Source organism: Heloderma suspectum, chromosome 2 (genome assembly GCF_057233095.1).
Source record: "Heloderma suspectum isolate Gila_16-S chromosome 2, 16-S_ref, whole genome shotgun sequence".
Lineage (NCBI taxonomy): Eukaryota > Metazoa > Chordata > Lepidosauria > Squamata > Helodermatidae > Heloderma > Heloderma suspectum.
This window is the reverse complement of record NC_139459.1, coordinates 251,022,311-251,043,823: the sequence shown is the minus strand read 5'-3', so window position 1 is coordinate 251,043,823 and position 21,513 is coordinate 251,022,311. Positions and strand designations below refer to the sequence as shown.

Here is a 21,513-nt window from a genome sequence, read left to right as displayed (position 1 = left end):
TTTAAGGCTACTTTCTTCATGCTATCACAGCTGTTAGGAGGACCGGTGAACTTTGTGGTCTCTGCTCAAACCTCCCATATTTGGTCTCTATAAGGATGAAGTTGTGTTTCGACCTGATATCTTTTTGCCTTAAGCAAAAAGGCTCCACTTCAGGTGTCTTTTTGCCTATGGTGGTCTCTGCGTTTTCCCTTAACCAGGACATAGTCGTAGCAGTGTTTATTCCAAACCTTGCTTGCCTCACCATTGATGGTGTCCTTACATAACTTAGATGTCCAGCATGCCATTGCCTTCTATCCGAACAGGACTGCAGCGTTTAGGTGGGATCCTTGTCTTTTCCTTTATTACAAGGGTCCTAGGAATGGTTTCCCAGTATCCACCCATTGATTCTCCTACTGGATTTCATTGAACATACAGCACTACTACAAGCTGATGATCCCTACTGCAGTGCACTTGCTCTATACAAGCGCTGTTGCATTTTTCACATTAGCTCCATTAGGAACTGAGTGGGACGGCAGGAGCCATTCCCCTTGAGTATGCACATTCAGGATAGGACCACCAAAAATTGAGCCTAACTCTAGAAAGTTCTGAAAATAGCTCTACACAGGCTCAGAACCCATATCTGTGACTGCACAGAAGACCACTTGAAGAACCACAGCTACAGGTAAGCAACCTGCTTTTCTTAAGCATCACATACTGACCATAGTTAGGTTTTCTGGTACGAGGTATGTATTTTGTGCCAAGAATGGAGGTAAGATAAGGAGTCAGTAGGTACTACCAACCTAGAACATACTAAGAGAGTAATGAAACTTTTCTTCAGTTTACAGCTGTTAAAGCTGTTGCTGGGGAGAGTTGAGGAATTCTAAGTAATCATTTGATATATCCAAGAGATATACAAATTAGGCAAATTGTGTTAAGTCTTTGTACTTGCTGTGTATCTTCAAGATTGAACTCAGAATGTATGGTAACTTTCTGTGAGGTGTTCTTTTGTCCACTGTTACTCACTCTGAGAAAAGATTTGACCAGCTGTAATTATTATGTAAGCATTGTGAATTGATACAGTAAACCAAACTCCAAAGTCTGTTACATACTGTATTTATGTACTCATTGGCAATCATTCCTTCATCCTAAATCAAGGTGATACAACTGCAAAAACAGAATTATTAAGTAACTGACAGGTAGCAATACATGGCTGATGACCCATGTTCAATTTGTGGGTCACAGCTTATGAGAATCTAATGTTGATATTGTATTGTTGATATATATTAAAATATAGATTTGTTTTCCCCTCAGTACTTGTTTTTCTCGTCCCTACAGACCTTGATGTATATACAGGCTTTTGGGATTCAGTAGTGATCTCAGAGATACCAAGTTCATCAGCCAATTCTACCTACAATGAATCAAGGGAAGAATGTATTAAACAGATGTCTGTGTGTATTGGCTATGGATTGTGGCAATATGGATATTTCATACTAAATGGCCCTACATTAGTTGGTGGAGCCTTTGGTCCAAGTATAACTTTTTTGAAATCAGGTAGTCATAATTGTCTGAGTTCCTACTCAAATGTATAGAATTACGGAATGAATGTTAAATCTCATTAAGTTTCCCATATATTAAAATACGAGTTTGTATGGTAGATTCTAACATTCTAATACTTTAAACAAGTTCTGTATTCTCAAACTTTGTAAGTTTTGCATTCTTTCTGTTCCTCTTTCTGATTTCAAACTTCTGGCATTTTGTTTTAATCAGCTAGTTTCTTTCTATAAGCCTTAATACTAGGGCTATGCACTGCTTTGGTCCAAACCCCGAATCTAGAGGTGGATCGGGGCACTCTGGACTGAAGCAGTGTGGTTCAGGATCAGGCTGAGGCACTGCAAAGCAGGTTGGATCTCTCCAAAGCTCTTCGACCAAATCTGGACAGCCACCGCACGAGCCTCCTGCTTCTAACCTGGACCCTTGCAGGGTGCGTGCAGCCATAGACGCCTTGGACGGAGTTGCCATTTTGAAAGAAAATGGCGATTCCTCTTCCAATAAGAAGAGTTGCCATTTTTTTTTTAAAAAGACGGCACCCTTACAGAGACCGACAGCTGCACGTGCTCCCAATAGATCCAGGTAAGGAGCGGAAGGTCTTGTGTGGCTCGGCTGTGTGTGTGTGTGGAATGGGATGCCAGGAATTGCTCAACAGCAGCAGGGAGTGGGGGCTTGCTTCGCTGGGGGGACTGCTTCACGTCTCTGGATCTTGCTTCAGCTTCGGAGCCCAAAGTGGGTTGCCCTGGCTCTGGAGCAGGCCAAGGTGGGTCAGGACCAATTCAGGACCTCCAAATCGGCCTCCAAAGCAGATCGAGGGGATATGCACATCCCTACTTAATACAGACATACCAGCAAACAAGAGTGGGTACATATAACATGTAAAGCTTCTGCTCTGAATGCTGGTTTCTTCCTGTTAGCCTCTCCCCCAACACTTAAAAAAACAAAAAACTCAAACCTATCTAGGAAAAGTACCCACTTAAACATTTGTTTGATGCCTTATTTCCTCTGTGTGTTTTAAGTCAGTTGTTTGTTTGCTTTTTAAATGGGAAAGCTGTTTTGGAGAGAGTGGGGAAATGGAAGTGTGATGGTACAAGTCCCTAGCCAGTCAGTATTGTGTGCACAGCTGTTTCTGCTGGAAACTAGCAGAACCAGTTTCTCCTAAGCTTGATGCTACTGAGAAACATGTACTTCCAAAACAAAATGGGGTGAGTGTGGTTCCACAGCAGCTTGACCATTCTAATTATGTATGTCTGTATCCAGCCTCCTGAGTATCTTCCTGCATGAGTGTTCTACTTGTTGGTGCTAGGAGACTAATGTATGAATCGGGAATTCCCTAGTGTAAATCTCACCTCTTCCATGAAGTCACTAGGTGGCCTTAGGCAAGCCCAGCCTCAGCCCACCATATGGGGATAACACTGGCCTAACTTACAGGGCTATTGTAAAGATTACAAGACGATAATTTATGAAAGGCATTGCTTTGAATTATTATTATTCTTTGTTATTATTTTGAAGCATGCGATTATGGATACTATGGGACAAACTGTGAAGCTGAATGCCCACACTGCCATTGGGATAAACCATGCCATCCCATAAGTGGAGCATGTGAAAGTCCCATTGTTTGTGCTGCACCTCGGAGTGTAGGTACATGTTCTTTTGGTGAGTGGGTTTGCTTTCCTTTTTAAAAACCAACAGCTATGTAAAAATAGTAATTGTATAGATGGTCTTATGGTGCATGATTATTTAAGCAGCCAAGCATTATTCAACCTATGTAATAATAAATATTTGGAAATATTGTGGGAAACCTGCTTCACTATTTGAGAACAACTAAAATTTTGGCTCTTGATATCGACAGTGAATGACTATGGCTATGTTGGTCAAAGTTTGTGATCATTAGTATAAATGCAGAGGCCCTTGCTACATAGGAGTTTCCAGGGCCGTGTTTCCACGACAATGGAAAGAGAAGCTAATGGAGGAGTACTAGATTTTTTTAAAAGGAATCGGCTTTGCTGTGGGCAGGGTTCCACGAGCAGATTCTCCGCAGTAGTAAAAATCGCTTCACAGAATATACTTCCTGTGGGGGCGGGGGTTGGAGTGAACATCATCTGACTGGCAGGGGCTGCTCAATCAGTTAGATAGGCTTCCCCCCTCTCCCCCCATTTTCCATTCCCCTGAAAGTCCAGATGCACCTGCATTTCAGGAGCAAGCCTCATTGAGCATAATGGGAGTTAGTTCCAAGTAGACACACATATGCTTGTGGTGTAGGCTGACCATACGTACCATTTTAAATGGGACAGTACCATTTTTTTCATATTTCCTGACTGTCCCATCGTTTTAATATAAATGTCAATTTTGTCCCGTTTTTAATTTTTTGTAAAAAACTGAACGCATTTATCATAAGGCTCTATGCTAATCAATGCGTGCAGTAAAACTACTAGTGTGACGAAAGAGGAAGTTCCATTGACTTTATCCAGTCAGGGCCAGGCTTCTTGAGCTAGTGACGATCAGACGCCACCCCCTTGCTTGTCTGCAGTAGCAGGGAATTCAAGAGGCAGTCGCTAAGCCCCATTCAGCGTGTGGGAGCCAGGAGGGTGAGTCTTACTGTTATTTCTACCATCATTCCGCCCGTAGAGATTCTTTCTGCCCTACATTCAGTTTGATTCAGACTTTTCAGACTCATATTTCGGTTCAACAGGCTGTTAGCTATTTTTTTATTACAGCGGAACTCTCCGGTGGGACATTAGCATATATCGGCTTGTGATAGCAGTCGGGGTGTTCATTCCTTTTTTTTTCTTCTTGGTGTATGTGTATGATTTTTTGCAGTCTGGCCACTGCAGCCCTGCATTAGAGTGTTCAGTGTGATATGCCATACAGATTTGTTTACTGCTCATGTGATATTTTATAAGTATTTTATATATGTATATTTATGAGTGGTTTTTTTGTGTATATGCAGTAAATTAGTGCTATTCATTTGCACCCCTTTCCATGTTCTTTTGCAGTGAGTTTAGGTTGTTTTTTAGGTCTCTTATAGCCTGAGAGACCACAAAGGGAGCTGCAGTTGTTTTGTTATATTGTGGTTTTTCATGAATACAGAATATTACATAACCCCATCCTGTTTTTGTCTCAAGGAAATATGGTCAGCCTATTGTGGTGGGAAAGAGGGTGGGGTGGGGGGAGAACAGAAACAGAAATCAGCCCCTATTTTAACCCGCAGGACCTCATTGACCACAATGGGAGTTACTTCTGAGGAGATGGTAATGGTTTGTTGTGGGAAAGAGTAGTAAACACAAAGACAGAAACCATCCCCCATTGTAACCTGCAGGTTATCTATTATGAAGCTGTGAAGTACTTCCTAAGATCGTGCTTAATCGCATTTAAGGAATTGGGCTCTAAAGTGTGCCATTTCAATTGAGGGAGAATCTCTGTAAGTTCTGATATGGGCATTCAAAGGCAAGCCTCATTCAGCACAATGGGAGTTACTTCTGAGAAGACACTAATAGGTTTGTTGTGGGAAAGAGACAGAAAAAAGCCCCCATTTTAATGCACAGGATCTCTATAAGAAAGCTGTGAAGTAGTTACTTCCTAAGGCAATGAATCAGAGCCTTGAGATCGCACTTAATTGCACTTAAGGAATTGGGCTTTAACATGTGCCATGTCAATTGAGGGGCTTCTCTGTTATTTCTGTGGGTGTTCAGAGGGCAAGCCTCATTCAGCACAGTGGGAGGAAACACCCCTCAACTAGGGTCATGGTGAAAGGCACACTCCTGAGCAGGGCTAGCATACCTGAGCTAAATGCAGGGGTTGGAGCATACAACAACTATACTGGGGAGAACCCGACTTAAGGAAAAGAATAGGACTTTAAGCAGTCTCAGGAAATCCAGTTTTTCCCTGAAAAGCTCTGGGGTGGCTGCTGGATAGCCATGATGTCTTGTATCCCTAACGGCCTCAACACACATCTAGCTTGGAGTAAATCGCTGGTGGAAACACCCTCCAGGTCCCTTGAATCAACAGATTACCAGGTTTGATAAACATGGTAGTCTCTGCCAATATGGAGCCGCAAGAATCATCCTCACAATCAGTGCCCACATCCTTGATGCACTTGTGGGAACAGAAGAAAGAGCTAGACCCGGTTTGCATGATCGCAGGGTGGTTAATAAGCCATGATGGCTTGTTAACCACCCTGTGTGTGTTGGTCACATGCTGGGGGTTAGCAAAATTACCCTTGGCTGTGCAGTTTGTCATGTGTGAACCTGGTCAGGGTTGCTTATAGCCAGGGAGTAACAAGTCACCCTGGCTGGGTTTACACAACATGACGAGCTGCACTGACGAGATTAATAATGCTAATCACCCAGCATGCTACCAACACATACAGAGGGGCAAATAAGCCGCTGTGGCTTATTTCCCCAGCCATGATTGTGAAAACCCAGCCCTTCAGTGGGGCGTTTGGCCTCTGGGTGTTTTAACACATCCATACCTGTAGCAACTGGGCAAGACTGTATTGTCATGAATTTTTCAGTCTGGGCATTTGGAGGAATGGCAAAGAGGTCTACCATTGGCTGGCATTCTCTTGGGTGAAGGGCCCATTCCAAGTATTATATCAAAGTCCTACTGAGCTAGTCTGCTATCAACTTTGAGCCGCCCCCCCCCCCAGCGCCTTAAATGTTTTGCTGAGATAGACAGAAGAGAAATCTCTGCCCAAATTAGAAGTTCACTGGTTTGCTTGTGGAACTCCTGGATACTATTACTGTACACTTTGGTGGACAACATTGTCCTGATGAGAATATAGCTGTCAGTTATAAGATCAGCAGATTTGTGCTGATGTTAGGGAGCATTTTGCCCCATTCCCATGAAGTTCAGTAAAATGCTGGACCAAATATTTTGGTCAAATACTAAACCAAACTAGAAGATGATTGATGGGAACCCCTTCAGAGCACTTGCTGCAGAGCCATTTAAACATGCATCTCCCCATTGACCAAACTTTGGAAGTTAGTGAGAACAGGTTCTAAAGGTGCATCACAAAGCATGTATCCCTAACTAGGAGTGGAGGTGGGGGAAAAGACAAACAGACGCAAAAAAGGCACGCTCCAGTGAGCTCTGCAAAGACTCTGCTTCACTGCAACTGAGCCAGACATGATCAGAATCACTTGGAAGTGGGAAGGCTTTAGGCTTACCCCCTGTGGTGGTTCCATTACAGGAAAGATCACTGTTTTGCTAGAACTATTAGCAGCAGGGGATCAGCCGCCTTGATCAGGATCGCTGGGGGGAAACAGGGTGCATGAGGCTTTCTCCCCATTCTGAAAATGTTAATTTGCCAAAGATACAAGGGGATATTAGAATATGAATAGGAACAAAAAATGATGGAGATGGTGAGAAGATACTTTTCACATATGTCTATTAGATTAATTCATATATTTAAGAGAAAGTTATATTTGCAACTTTGTCTTCTCTTTTGATGGTGTTAGGCTTGTATAGTTTGAAATGCTCCCTTGGTACTGGTTGGTGGTACTGGCAAGGAAAATGTTACTTGATAGAAAAAAATAGAAAAGTGACATGGAAGGAAGCTCAGCAACTGTGCAAACGTTTTAAAGGCACAAGGCTACTTCAGCTGGAAGAACCTGAGGAAAAGGTTGGAATCTTTAAAAAAACATGTAAAAGCTTAGCTTTTTGCAGAATAATTCATTTCTAACATTTCTTGGTCCCGCTACTGAAAGTAGTAAATAACATTTATTTACTTGAACTTAGATAATTCCATGGGGGGCTTAAAAAGCTACTTTTTTGGCAAAAAATATGAAACTACAGCATTAATTTCTAGAGGGAATTCTGCATGATTATATACACACAAACACACAGAGTTTGCACGTAATATCCAAGCCTGGGTTAATTAACAATAATTAACCCATGGTTGGTCAGTGCTGTGCAGGAGCAAGTGAGAGTGCTACTTCCTGCCTGCCCGCCACTTCCCATTTGCATCCAGTTTAGAAAATAACCCAGTTCTTGGGTTGTCTGGCATGATGTGCAAACCCGGAATTCTAAGTTGTTGAGCAGGAAACCACCTTTTGTCTTAACCCATGGTTTGTTGTTGGGTTTCAAGTTTGCATGTCACACTGAACAAGCAAGGAACAGAGCATCCCTGGCTTGTTCTAAACCAGAAGCAAAGAGGAAGCATCCGACAGCCCATGGGTTAAACAACCCATGGGTTTCATTATGTGTGAAACGGGTCATTCCTACACACAGCATAGGAGTGTTCCAAAAACATAGAGCCTTCTTCCCTCTCTCCTACCCTTGCTTTGGATAACTTGTAGGCCAAGGCTCTGGGGAGGAGGGAATTAGTGGATAGCTTTATGGGTGGTGCACACTGGCCTCCTTTTTCAAGTAATGGTAGCTGCATTGTAAGTGGCATGTGGCTGGGGAGGAAGAGAATGGGTGCTGTCCCCCTCCCCCTTTGCTTTTGTGTGGAGGAAGAATTGGGCCATATGCTAGTCCCCTCCTGAAGATGCAGTTGCATTCTTGATGTGTGTTGAGATCATGCCCCAAATTTTAACAATGTTTATTATGTCTACGTGGGGCTGTTCTTGAAGACTGTTCAGAAACTGCAGCTTATGCAAAATGTGGCAGCCCCAGAAGGGCCCAGCTTTTTGTGAACCACCCAGAGAGCTTCAGCTATGGGGTGGTATAGAAATACAATAAATAAAATGAGCATGTGGAACCAATTCTGGCCCACTTGCATTGGCTGCCTGTATGCTTCTGAGCCCAATTTAAGGTGCTGGTTTTAACTTGTAAAGTCATATACACTGGGGACCCCAATACCTGATGGACCGCCTCTCCTGGTTTGAACGTACCCAGACACTACGATCAATATCTGAGGCCTTCCTCTGAGTGCCACCTTCAAGGGAGTTTCGGAGGGTGGAAACAAGGGAGAGGGCCTTCTCAGTGATGGCCACTGACTTTGGAATGAGCTACCCACTGAGGCCTGCCTGGCGCCCACACTGTCATCTTCTCAGCACCAGGTTAAGACTGCCCTCTACTCCCAGGCATTTAATGTCATATGATAAGGCATTTATGTCTGCTGTCTTGAACAGGTGTATTATTTTAAAAAATATTATGTCTATTGAAGTTGTTTTTAACTGTTTAAATTGTTTTAAATTTTGTGTATTAAAAACTTTTAGACTCTTTTTATGATAATGCTGTATTTTGTGATGATGTTGTTGTATTTTTTATGAATAATTGTAAACTGCCCAGAGAACAGCTTCAGTTATTGGGTGGTATAGAAATTAAAATAATGATAATGATGATGTTTATCAAATTCTAATATGTTGTATTTCTTTGTCCTACAGACATGGCTGAAAGAGATGATAAGTGAACAAATGTGGATTGGAATGCAGTGGCATTCACAGAAATCAGTGTGGCTATGGGGAAATGGGGAAAAAGTAAACACTAAAGTAAATTGGTAAGATTTTCAGATTTACTGCCTTTTGTGAATGCAACAGTGAGGAGACTATTTAGATATGCTGCTTCAGTGCCTATTTAACTGTTCGCAGTGTGTGGATATATACTTCTGTTAGCCAGATTTGAATAATTAGATGCTGTGGTTTTTTAAAGCTTAAATTATTAGAAAACGAAGCAATCCTATACACTAATAGTGAACTTATTCTCTGAGTGCCTGTCCTCACATGGCCAAAGCAACATATGAGAGGGAGGTATCAGCTGGCTTAGTAGAACCCCAAAAGGTACACACACAAAAAACCTTAAGGAAAAAAACACAAAAGAGCCCAATGAGGACTGAACATGCTCAGTTGCCACAGATTGCTGACTGATGGGGTTGTTTGGGGGGGGGATGGGGGGAAGGATCAGAAACAATGGGAGGGGAATGGAATGGGCTATCCAGGAAGAAGTCACATTGAAGAGTTATTCTATACTTTAACTGCTGTATCTTCTGGAGGGAATTCCAAGTGTTATCCTTTACTTAAAGACAATAGGCAACATCCACCAAATCTGTCCTATCCAGGGGGAGGGGCTGTCCCTGCCTCATGATGGCTTCACAGGGTCCGCGTAGTGAGCTCAGCACCTGTTCTTTATTTCTTCCAACCCCCCCCCCCCCACCTCTTCCTTCACTCTGCTCAACACATCCTAGACAGGGATGGGGACTGGACATGGAGGGAGGCGACCTTTTTTTTAAAACTGTGGGGCAATTTTAAAATTTGGATTGGCTTCATCTCGGTGGGGAAGGATATCCACCCCCCCCCCCATGCTGGAACATTGTACACACTCCTCATGACTAGGGTCTTCCTGGCTGAGCAGAAGAGTATCAAAGGCTGTGCCACCCTAACCAGGCTAGGTAGGCCTTCAAGTGTGCATGCCAGAATCCAGGCCAGGTTCGGCCCTCCCCCCATCCCACAATGAAAGCCAGACTGCAGGAGCCTTTTGTTTTCCAGCATGAAAAGTACTCTGACAAGTAGCACCCACACCTCTGCTCCAAGGGAACTTGGGGATTTCCACAGCCTCAGGTGAAGTTGCCCAGGGAAGGGTAACTTCTGAGGCAACACAACATGCAGAGCATGGGGGTTGAGTTGTCTTGGGGGCCTTACCTCTCTTCCCCAGTTGCCTCAATTTTCTCCACTGGGTCAAACAAATTATTGCCCAAGAAGTCAAAGAGTCAGTCACGCAACTGGTGGAGGAGGGGTGGTCCAGTCCTCTTCCTCATGCATCTCCTCCAGGTGATTTCCAGACTCCCCCACAGAGGACTCTAAAGACAGGAATGTCTGGAAGAAAACACTCATACTAGTCCTTGTCCCAAGAACTTCATTTATGTGTTCCTCTCTGCTTCCACTGATTCCACAAGTCCTTCAGAGGAAGTGATTTTGATTGTCCCACAATGACTTATAGGTGCCTACGGTTCCTGGATTCTGCCTGTCCAGAACAGCTGGAGTATTCTGTGTTGAAGGGGACCTCTGAGGGTTCCATAGTCCACCCTCATTTGGAAATGTTCAGTCTGACTGCATGGAGCATGAGCAGCACTGGCTTGCCTGCCTGAGCTACTCTGAAGAAATTTTAAATACTCCGTTGTCTTTTAAATACTGTCTTGTTCAACTAAAAGGCTATACAGCAATACTTGGAAAATCTACCTTTCCTCGTGTCAGAGCTCTGGTAGAGTTTTGGGGAGAGAACAACTTTTGGGAATTCTGGAGTTTCTTCAGCCTGGTCTTTTTAAGGGGCTTAGTATTAGCATGCTAAAACACAGGTTGCAGCCTTGAACAATGTACTTGGGTGCAAAGGAAGAGAGTCCTTCTCCATTCACTTCCCATGTTCGGAGGTTCCTTAGCGGAGCAGCACTCATTAACCCCCCTACTACCCATAGATTTCTCATGCAGAACCTAAATTGGGTGCTTACAGCTTTTATGGCTCCTCCTTTTGGGCCTTGCCCATGTGTCTTCTCAAGATCATTATGCTCAAGACTGTATTCCTGTTGGCTGTTACCTTGGCCAATCAGAGTTTAGGGCATTGACTTCTGATTCCCAGCTTTGTGTGTTTCATCAGGACAAGGTAGTTCTTAGAATGGACTCTCCCTTTCTGTCTCATTAGCAACAGGAAATAGCCTTACCTTCATTTTCTCCTAAGCAGGTGCACCCTCAGGAAGAGGTGTGATGTAAATTGGATGTCAGGAAAGCACTCCATTTTTACCTGGATTGGAAAGCCTCAATCAGAAAGATGGAGGCTTTGTTTGTTTCTCACCATGATAGTATTCTGAGCAGGAAGGTTCCTGCCTCTGTGGTTGAGAGGGGGAAGGGATGTAGCTCAGTGACAGGACATAAACTTTGCATGCAGAAGATCCCAGATTCAATCCCTGGCATTTCCAGGTAGGGCTGGAAAGCCTGGAGAGTCGCTGCCAGTCAGTGCCGACAGTACCAGGCTAGGTGAAACAATGGTCTGACTCAGTATAAGCCAGCTCCCTATGTTCCTAAAATGTATTACCTTGGCCTAGCAGTCTCTAGGGAAGTGTCCTCCACTGGGGGATCACAGCACATTATTTCAGGTGAGTGGCCATTCCTGTGATTTTCAGGGGTAACATTTTCATGGAGGAGATTAATGCGGCAGCTACCTGGGCTTTTCTGCACACCTTTGCAAAACACTTGAAGGTTGATGTTACTTTTTTCTGTAGATGCTGCCTTTGACAGAAGGGTTCTGTGACGGGTGAATATGCATTATTTTGTCTATTGTGGTCCCACCCAGGGATGGTACTGCTTTTTTGTGTCTTGAAGGTCTTGGATACAAGATACAAGAGAAATGAAGTTTTCTTACAATGAATTCCTGTTTTCTATATCTTCTGGAGGGCATTCCACATACTCAGGCTGTTGGTGTACAGTGATCTTCTCCACAGTGTTATCATAACCATCACTCTACATTTGGGGGTGTGGATAAGGAATCTTGGATTAGTTCCTACCTGTCCCTTATGTTCTGTTGATCCATTTGTGTTTTTGGCTACAGTGGGCACCTGTTGCACCTTGGAACCATATTATTATCCTATACCTTCTGGGGGGCATTCTGCATCATTGGGTTAGCCCCTCCCTTTTCCTCTTTGGGAATTTAGGGTTGAGAGATTTTAGCTTTTCTGGTTCATTCTGAGAAAGGCAGGATGGCCCCTTCCCCTGGAAAGGATTAATTTCATGAATCCTGCCTATTGTACAGCGGGAGGGACTAACCTGAAAGTCTTGGAATGCCCTCTAGAAGATGCAGAAAACAGGAATTCATGGTAAGAAACCTTCCTTTTCATTGCAGGTCCCACTTGTCTCATTCATTTTTATTGCTATACTGTAATATGCTAAATTATACTGTATACGTCTATATTGTAATTTGCTCAGTTAGTATCAGATTTCTGGAAGGAAGGAAGGAAGGAAGGAAGGAAGGAAGGAAGAGTTCTAAAATTATTGTGTATGCCTGAGAACGTGAAGGGTAAAGAGAAGAAAAAAAAGTGATGGAGTTTTGTGAAAGTCTGTGAATGTCTGGAATGAAAGGCACAAGCTTGATGTTCAGGAAAGAATTTGTTTCACAGTGTTTCTTCTCCAGCTATGCATACAGAAGCCCAGGGATGGGGAACCTCCAACACATTGACTGAAAGCCACCCCAACCAGCCCATGAAGGTCTTGGGCAAGGCCCCACTCCCTCCCTGAAGTGTTCCCCCCTCGAGGGGGCAGAAGAGTGACTGCTACCATCTCGAGGAGCATTCCTTGAGGCCATGGCTCAATCAGCTTTGTTCCCCCCTCACCTTCCTGGTTTGGGGAAGGGAGTGGGGGAGTGAAGCCAGATTGGGGCTCAGCTGGCATCTCAAAGATCAGGCTGAGTCCACTTTGCTCCTCCTTCTTCCTCAGGAACACATCCCTGCGTAGCACTGCACCCTATATCTTGCTCTGTGACCAAACGGGCATCGCAGAGAGGTGCAGCAACCAGTTGTCATGCTAGAGCAAACGTGTGGAGCAAGTGGCACCTGTGCTAATAGAATTTGTCAGCAGTCCACAAGAGAGCAAGGGATTGAGATACCAGCCTAGCACCTTGCTCTGTTTTCAAAGTAGTCCACCTCCAGAAAACTAATTCCTGACCTGGGATGTAATGCATTATATAATGTTCCCACCAAATATATAGTTTATTTTTGCCTCTTCCTTTAGGTTAAAGATAGAAGGGGAGACACGTAATGGCTGTGGTACTCTTCTCAAAGATAAGTCAGTACTGCATTCAGCAAAATGCAATGAAAAATTTTATTTTATATGTCAAAGACCAGAAAGTAAGTATCTGCTTTTTATACTGTTTCTTATCCTCCTTGTACCCTTTTCTGCTTTTATATTCCCATTCAGTAGTGTATCTCCCATGAGGCAAGTGAAGCATTTCCTAGAGTTCATCTCCCTGCTTAATGCTTTGGTGGCTCCTGGATGCCTCTGTTGTTGCATACCAGCCATTTTATTCATCTGGAGGAGAGGCTGGAAAATGCATGAAAGCTGTCTGTTGATCATCACATCTGAAAATCATATGTGACTCTTTTTTGTAGTGTGCACACGTATTGCGTCTGATTGTAGCCCCTCAGTTCTTCTTCATGGTCTCTGCATCACACATATGGGCTCTGCGCCTGTGTAGAGCCTCCACTTGGGAAACTTCTATAGCTGAGGAACGTTCTGGCGGGAACCCTCCCCCACTGCCCCACTGTGCATGTCCAAGTGGGTTCCTGCCTGTCTCCTCAGTTCCTTTTCAACTGATATCACAGCTGCCTCTTCAGGAATGTTTTCCACATTTTTTTGTGTGAGTTAGTGCTGAAGTTTTCTTGTTCTTTATTCTTCTTACCTTAAAAAAAAAAAGTAGTAGTTAGTATTAGGGATGTACGAAAGGGACTTACCTTGTCCTGCAGCTTGCTTCGCGGTGGGGGGGAGGCGCTTCGCTTCTCCCCCTGAAGTTCAGGCGAGGGGGGGGAGGCGCCCCGCCTCACCTGGCTGAAATTCAGGCCGGGGGGGGAGGCGCCCCGCCTCGCCCGGCCGAAATTCAGGCCAGGGAGAAGCGCCCCGTCTCCCTGGCCGCGAAAGAAAAAGTGGGGAAAAAAAACCCGTGATAGGCTACGTAACGATTAACGTAGCCTATCACGGCTAGATTTGCAAAGTCAGCCGTGATAGGCTACGTAAATCGTCACGTAGCCTATCACGGGTGTGTGTTTTTGTTTTGTTTTTTACTTTTTTATTTTGTAATGGCGGCGGCGGCAGCCGGTTGGGAGACCGGCCGCTGCCCCCGCCCCTGATGAAACGCTGCCGAACCGCCGCCGGGACCCGCCACTGAGAGGGACATTTGGCCACAGTAAGTCCCATCCCGGGGGGGGGGGGGGGCCGGCGGAGAATTTCCCCAACACTTTCGGGGGGCCAAATGCGTCGGCACTCGGCCTCCCGAAGACTCGTGGAGAAATTCTCCGCCATCCCTAGTTAGTATAGTTGTTTGTTATTTCAATTTTTCTTCCAGCGTATGGCATTGAAGGCCCTTTTCATAAAGTGTGTCCACTGTGGTGGTAAACTCCCGCCCTTCTGATGGACACTCCTTGTGCCTCTTTTGCCTTGGGGAGTCTCACGTGGTAGAGATGTGCCACTAGTGCCAGTCTTTCTCAAAACAAGCCCATAAAAATCGCTCACACAGATTAAAGGTGATTTTGTGGAAAGGGGCATTGGAAGCCGTGGATACTGGAAAGTCTCAGCTTCATTCCGGTGCCTCTGTGCAAAGTGAGATGTCTCAACTTACCGCAGCTTCACCCCCTCAATCAATATCAGAGGTGGGATGGACAGACCCTCCAACACCAGGTCGTTCTTTGCCTCTCTCAGTAGCCAAAAAGATTTTTAAAAAAGGCTAAACATACCAAGCCTGCACCAGAGGCTGTATCAAACAAAAAGAAGAGGAAGGTACTTAAAAAGACTCCACTGAGGGTTTTGGAGTTGGCGACCCCTCCTTCTCCCCCTCTTCTGAATTCAGCAATTCCAAGGCTATCATCAGTACCAATAGCCATGGCACCATTAGTGTCTCCTCTGTAGGGAAGATCATAGATTTTTATCCCGTTCGATACTGAGCTGATCCCACTTCTCAGGATCATTGCTCATAATCTCCATCTGCAAGCATACCAGATTGAGAATCACAGTCACTTCAGTTTGGAAGGTCTCAGTCATCTGCCGTTCCGAGGGACTCTGTCCTTCGATACCAATCGCCGTTAAGATACCATGAAGAGAAATATTCGGATTCTAAATCAAGAGTGGGATCGACTCTCTGCTTGGTCCATGCCTCCTCCAAGATCTTAGCAATGTGATGATTGGCGGCTGCGTAGAGATTACGATCTGTACTATGATTGAAACAGGTATTTAGGAGCGGTTTCTCCTCTGTATAGAACTGGCCCTTCAGCTACAATCTCACACCCACCAGACCAAGGTGTGTTTTTGCCACTGCCTCCAGTCCCCCCACGCTCGTCTTTAAATAAGCCATGATTATGAGGAATGATTTAAGAAATATTAACAATATTTGAGGATATCTGAGGACCTGCAATATCTTTTTGAAGAGAAACATGGCTACAGCAAGGAGAAAAAAAAAGGAAATGCATCTCGGCCCACTCCTTTGGGAAAGGCGCCGAGAACTGAAAATATAGGGGAGTTATTTACTCTGATAAAAACTTTGTCTTTGCAGTTAGCTGAACAGACTAAAGGTTGGATGTAATTCAAAATTCCATCACCACCCTGCAAGGGGCTGTGGATTTAATTAACAATTCTTGGCAAAAAATGGAGGCGAATGTTAACAAGCTGGAAGATAGGATGGCAGCCAACGAAACTGCATCACCAATTTTTAACAATTCGCTCATCAGAATTTCTCAACTGGAGGCTTTTACTCACACAGCTAATGTACGTATAATTGGCATTAAGGATGTGCCTGGTGATGTAAATTTGTCTACTTTCGTACATAAGCTTTTGCATGAGATACTCCCTGTGCCATCTGATTATTTACTTGATATTGAGCAGGCATGCTTTGTGCCAAATGCCAAAGGGACTGCCTATACGATTATAGTCCAATTTGCAAGAATCTCCACAAAAAATTATATCCTGTGTTTGGCAAGAGGGGGTGGAAATCTTTTTTGGAAACAAGATAAAGTTATGTTATTTCCAGATTACATTAAAGAAATTGCTGAGAAAAGAAGACAATTCATCAAGGCGAAAAATCTGGCAAAACAAATGAACTTACAATATTACTTAAAATATCCTGCTACATTGTGCATTGTTTTTGAAGGTCAGATGAAGAAGTTCTCAAATCATGAAATGGCAGAGGCGTGGCTAAATGCAAAAATGAGTGAGATCTCTGTTATAGCCCCATAAACTGGAATCCATGAACAGCTTTTGTTAACTGGTTATGTCTAGTCTGAGTGACTCAGATTAGGCCAGAGTTAATTGCTTATATATATATCCATCTGCTTTCTCTTATTTTTCTTTCTCTATTTTTTAAATCCTTCTTCTATAAAATGGATATGACATACTGTACCTAAATATACTGTTTGAGGGTGCATAGAAATATGCACACTCACTGATATATCTAGTATAAGATGTATTACTGATTGTTGAAAGGTTGTTTTTAATCTTTATTATCATATAACATTATAAAACTTATTAGTGATTTGTTATCATTATTTATCCTTTTTAATTTCTCTCCTTTTTTATGATGATGATGATGAGACTGGCTATATGGTCACTGGAAATGAATTGTAGGCCTGCTTCCTTGTTATAAGACTGATGACATGGTAAGATTAATCATGCTGTATTGAATTGCAATTTTATCAATGTTATAGGTATAATTTTTAAGTGAATGGAATTTGAAGCCCGTGTGTACTAGAGTTTAAATTTAATCCTTTTAAATAATTCCCCCCCTTTTTTGTTGTTGCTCCTTTCTGCTATTGTTGTGTCCTCTTAAGAATATTGTATTGGTGGGACACTGTAGCTACCAATTAGGTTGTTGGTATTGTTTATTTCATTTATAAAGATAAAAAATATAATTAAAAGTATTTTTTTTTAAAAAGATTCCTTGTCCTATTCCTCTGTACCTCCGTCTATTTAATCTCCCGACGATGTTGTGGGTATGTGAGACAGAGCCTCCCCTTCCGAAGATCTGGGTCATTTCTCAGAGCAGGTAATGCAAATGGCACAGTCTCTAGGAATCAATGTGCAGCAACCCATGGAACATATACAAGACTCGGTGTTTGATGCTGTATACAGAGACATCGGTACCAGTGGCGATTCCCTTTCTTCCCACTCTTCTCCAGACTGTGAAACAAACTTGGAATACCCCATCCTCAATAGCTCCTACCTCGAAACATCTGGAATCAATGTATAAGGTTCAAGCAAAAGAGGCCGCTTCCCTTTTTTCTCATCCTCGTCCGAATTCAATAATAGTTGAATCAGCTCAAGGTTGGTCCCAGAAATAGCATACATCTCCAGTTGACAAGAAAGGACACAGACTTGATCTTATTGGAACGGAGACTTTATTCATCTGTGGCCTTAGGGCTTTGTGTCGCGAACTATCAGGCAATGATGTTGTGGTATTTTTATTTATTTATTTATTTATTTATTTCATTTCTATACCGCCCAATAGCCGAAGCTCTCTAGGCGGTTCACAGAAACTAAAACCAAACAACACACAATAAAACAATTTAAAATATATAGAACATTAAAACCACAATATAACAATACAACCACAATAAAACCTAGCAGCAGTACAGGAGTTTAAAATACAGATTTAAAACAGCAAAGATAAAAATTTAGAAAGCTAAAATGCCTGGGAAAATAAAAAGGTCTTCACCTGGCGCCGAAAGGAGTACAATGTAGGCTCCAGGCGAACCTCACTAGGGAGCTCATTCCAGAGCCGGGGTGCCACAACAGAAAAAGCCCTCCTAATAGCCACCCGCTTCACTTCCTTTGGCAGGGGCTCACGGAGAAGGGCCGCTGATGATGATCTTAAGGTCCGGGCAGGCACATAGGGGACTATGTCCTATATCAATTATTTTTGTGGGAGAAGATGGATTCTTTGTGTACTTACCTCTCGGATGATCAGAGAATGCTGTCCAGAATGTTTTAGGTGGAAGCAGTTAGACTTTCTCATCAACAAATTAATACTGTGCGTCATCAGGCTGACTGTGAAATCCATGGTAAGCTCTGTGGCTTTAGGGCATCATGCATGGCTTCATTCAGCTGGACTAACACCAGAAGCACAATCTAGAATTGAAGACTTACCCTTTGATGGTGAGAGTTTATTTAATTCTAAAACATATGACCAGATGGACTCTGTTTAAAAAGTGAGATCAACAGCAAAGAAGATGGACATAGGACAGCCATAACAACAACAGTCTTACAAACCAAGGCGTTGGTTTCGGTACCAGCCATACTTTCAGCGGCAATCTGCAGATTGTGTCCCTTGGTACCAGCTACAACAGCAGCAGAGAAAACAGTATTCTTCCTCCAAGTTTCATCAGAAACTTCCTCCAAGTTTCATCAGCAAAGACTGACACTTCTTCCAAATGGCATCTTTTGACTTGGAACTTTTAAGCGTTCTCCCACCTCTTCCTACTCTAATTTTGGGGAACCATCTCTCTCTTTTTCTACCAGCATGGCATGCAATAACATCGGATGCTTGGGTGCTGGTGATTGTTCGCCGAGGATACAAGATCGAATTCGACACCCCCCCCACCCTCCCATGGGAATTGTCCGAATAACTTTTTGTTGGAACTGTTATATCTTGAGACAAGAGTCCCTTCTTTGGAAGGGTGCCATCAAATGTGTCTCCTCTGCTCAGACGGACAGGGGTTTCTTCTCCCGGTATTCTGCAGTTCCCCAAAGGGACAGGACTCCATCCAGTTTTGGATCTAAGACTCTTGAACAAGTTTATCACACCAAAGAGATTCAGAATGACTACGCTGGCAACAATCCTACCGCTCCTTCAGAAGGGTGTCTGGTTCATGGCAGTGGATCTCAAGGATGCTTATTTCCACATTGGCATAGTGGAAGCGTTATCAAAGATACCTGTGTTTTGCGATTGGACCCAAGATGTTCCAGTTTTGTGTACTACCCTTCAGACTAGCAACACCTACAAGGGTGTTCATGAAATGCACATCGGTAGTATGTGCACACTTCTGTGTCAAGGGCATCAAGATCTACCCATATTGGGATGATTGGCTTTGCGGTCCTTCCAAGGAGTTTCTGGATCATGCCCATTGTAGTTATTTTGAATCTCCTTGATGCTGTGGGCCTCTGTCTCAATGAGGAGAAGTCGACTTTATTCCCCACTCAGGTTGTCTCTTTCATCGGGACTGTATTGGACTCGAAGACAGATCACGCATATCTCCTTCAAAAGCACTGGGATCAGTTAATCACCTTGGCAAGCGCTCTTTACCAGCAGGTGTTGGCTCACATTATTCAGTGTCTCTTAGGGCGCATGGCCGCAACTGTGACTGTGGTGGAGTGGGCGTGTCTGAGAATGAGACCATTACAGAACTGGTTTATCCGAGTTTTTCACAATGAGACAGATGCTAATCGAACCTGGCTCTGGATACTGGACCACATTGTGTCCTCTCTTCGTTGGTGGATCCAAACAATCTCAGTCAAGGTACGCTGTTGGTTCAGCCATCTCCATCTCAAGTGCTCACATCAGATGCCTCTCGTCTCGGTTGGGGAGCCTATTGTGGAATATTACGAATGGTTGGGGCCTATGGTTGGGGACAGAAAGATGGGCTCACATCAATTTCCTGGAGTTGCTGCCAGTGTGGAAAGCCTTAAGGGCTTTCATGACCTATCTATGGGGTGGACACGTCCAAATTCTGATGGACAACTTCTGTGTTCTTTGGCACCTAAAGAAACAGAGAGGGACTCATTCATCCAAGCTGGTGGGCCTCACTCTCAAGATTTATGATTGGGTTGTCCCGAGAGTCATCTGGTTGACAACAATACTTTGGCAGATTCTCTCAGTCGGACTGACCAAGCATCCCACAAATGGGAACTGTCTCCCCGTGTCCTACGTCGCCTATTCTGACGGTGGGGTTGGCCATCAGTGGAGCTGTTCACAAACCCATTGAATTGTGCAAGGTGTTGCATATTGTGCAAGATGTTCTGCTCAAGAGCAGGAGTAGATTGTTCATCTTTGGGAGACGTTTTTCTCCTGCAGTGGAGTGGGACACTGTTCTTTCTCCCATTTCCTCTGCTTCTGAGGGTGATAGTGAAGATCAAGGCGGAGAAGACCAACTGTCTATTGATCACACTTCGGTGGCTGAGGCAACCTTGGTTTATGATCCTGTCTGATATGGCAGGAGGGAATTTTCTTCATCTCCCGTTCCAGCAGGATCTAATCTCTCAGGACCGATAACGACTCCAACATCTGGCTCCGACATCTGGACCTGCACACCCTGATGTTGATGGCATGGAGGATTCAACAGAGGAGGATAGAGCACTCATATTGTCACAGGTGCAGCGGGTATTGGACACTGCAAGGAAACCAGCTACCTGGCGATCATACCATAGCAAGTGGTTAATGTTTGAGGATTTTGCCACTTCTAAAGGTTTTTGTCCTTCCTCCAGCTCAATTTCAGATATCCTGTTATTCTTTCATCATTTATTTGAGAAGGGTCTAAAGTATTCCTCTATTAGGGTACATGCTGTAGCAGTTTCAGTTATGAGGGGACAGATGCAAGGTTTTTAAGTTTTCACCCATCCTCTCACCAAGCAGTTTTTGCGTGAGCTGCGGAACTTGGTTCTTCCCATGAAGGACTTAGCCCCACAGTGGAACCTCTCGCTACTATTACAGGCATTAACGTCAAAGCTGTTTGAGTTTATGGCTACTATTAACTTCCATCTACTGTCATAGAAGGTGACTTTTTTGGTGGCTATCACATCATCTCAGAGAGCATGCGAATTGTGTGTTCTCCATATTGATGCTCCTTTTACAGTTTTTCACAAGGACAAGGTTGTCCTTCATCCAGACTTCACTTTTCTTCCTAAAGTGGTTTCTGAATTTCATCTCAACAAACCTATTGTGCTTCCAGCTTTCTTCCAAACACCATCTTCAGACCTGGAGAAATCTTGACGTTCAAAGGGCATTAGCTTTTTACAAAGTTAGGACTGAGTCATTTTGGAAATCAGAAAGATTATTTCTTTGCTATGCAGGACTTGACAAGGGAATGCCTGTGTCATTACAGAGGCTGGCTGCCTGGATAGTTCAAACCTTTACACTGGCATACCAACTCAATGGACAAGAGCCCTTGCATCAAATCCGAGCACATTCGACTGGAGCTATGGCAACATCGACAGCCTTCGGGAGAGGGGTGGCTTTAAAGGACCTTTGTAAGGCTGCAACATGGTCTACCCTGTTGACTTTTGTGAAGCATTATAAGCTGGACGTACATGCTCAATCAGACTGCACGTTTGGAAGAGCAGTACTCTCCTCCGTGTTCCAATAGGATACCTA

General features: G+C 43.8%; 1 protein-coding gene and 1 long non-coding RNA gene across 4 annotated transcripts in view; one reads left to right on the top strand and one right to left on the bottom strand.

The window, feature by feature from the left end:
* LOC146354382 (uncharacterized) overlaps nt 1-21,513 on the top strand; it is a 185,137-nt gene that overhangs the window by 94,925 nt on the left and 68,699 nt on the right. Inside the window, exons 19-23 of the mRNA XM_084838718.1 lie at nt 1,315-1,530; nt 3,040-3,183; nt 6,987-7,150; nt 8,859-8,971; nt 13,182-13,297. Coding sequence (XP_084694844.1) covers nt 1,315-1,530; nt 3,040-3,183; nt 6,987-7,150; nt 8,859-8,971; nt 13,182-13,297 — 753 coding nt within the window. The remainder of the gene's footprint in view (nt 1-1,314; nt 1,531-3,039; nt 3,184-6,986; nt 7,151-8,858; nt 8,972-13,181; nt 13,298-21,513) is intronic.
* Nucleotides 13,245-21,513, bottom strand: part of LOC146354381 (uncharacterized) — an 87,028-nt gene continuing 78,759 nt past the window's right edge. For 2 of the 3 annotated variants that reach the window (XR_014788376.1, XR_014788377.1), the window contains 2 exons: nt 15,156-15,370; nt 13,245-13,848 (listed from right to left, as the gene is read on the bottom strand). This is a non-coding gene — a long non-coding RNA (uncharacterized LOC146354381). The remainder of the gene's footprint in view (nt 13,849-15,155; nt 15,371-21,513) is intronic. The other variant, XR_014788375.1, reaches the window with a different exon arrangement.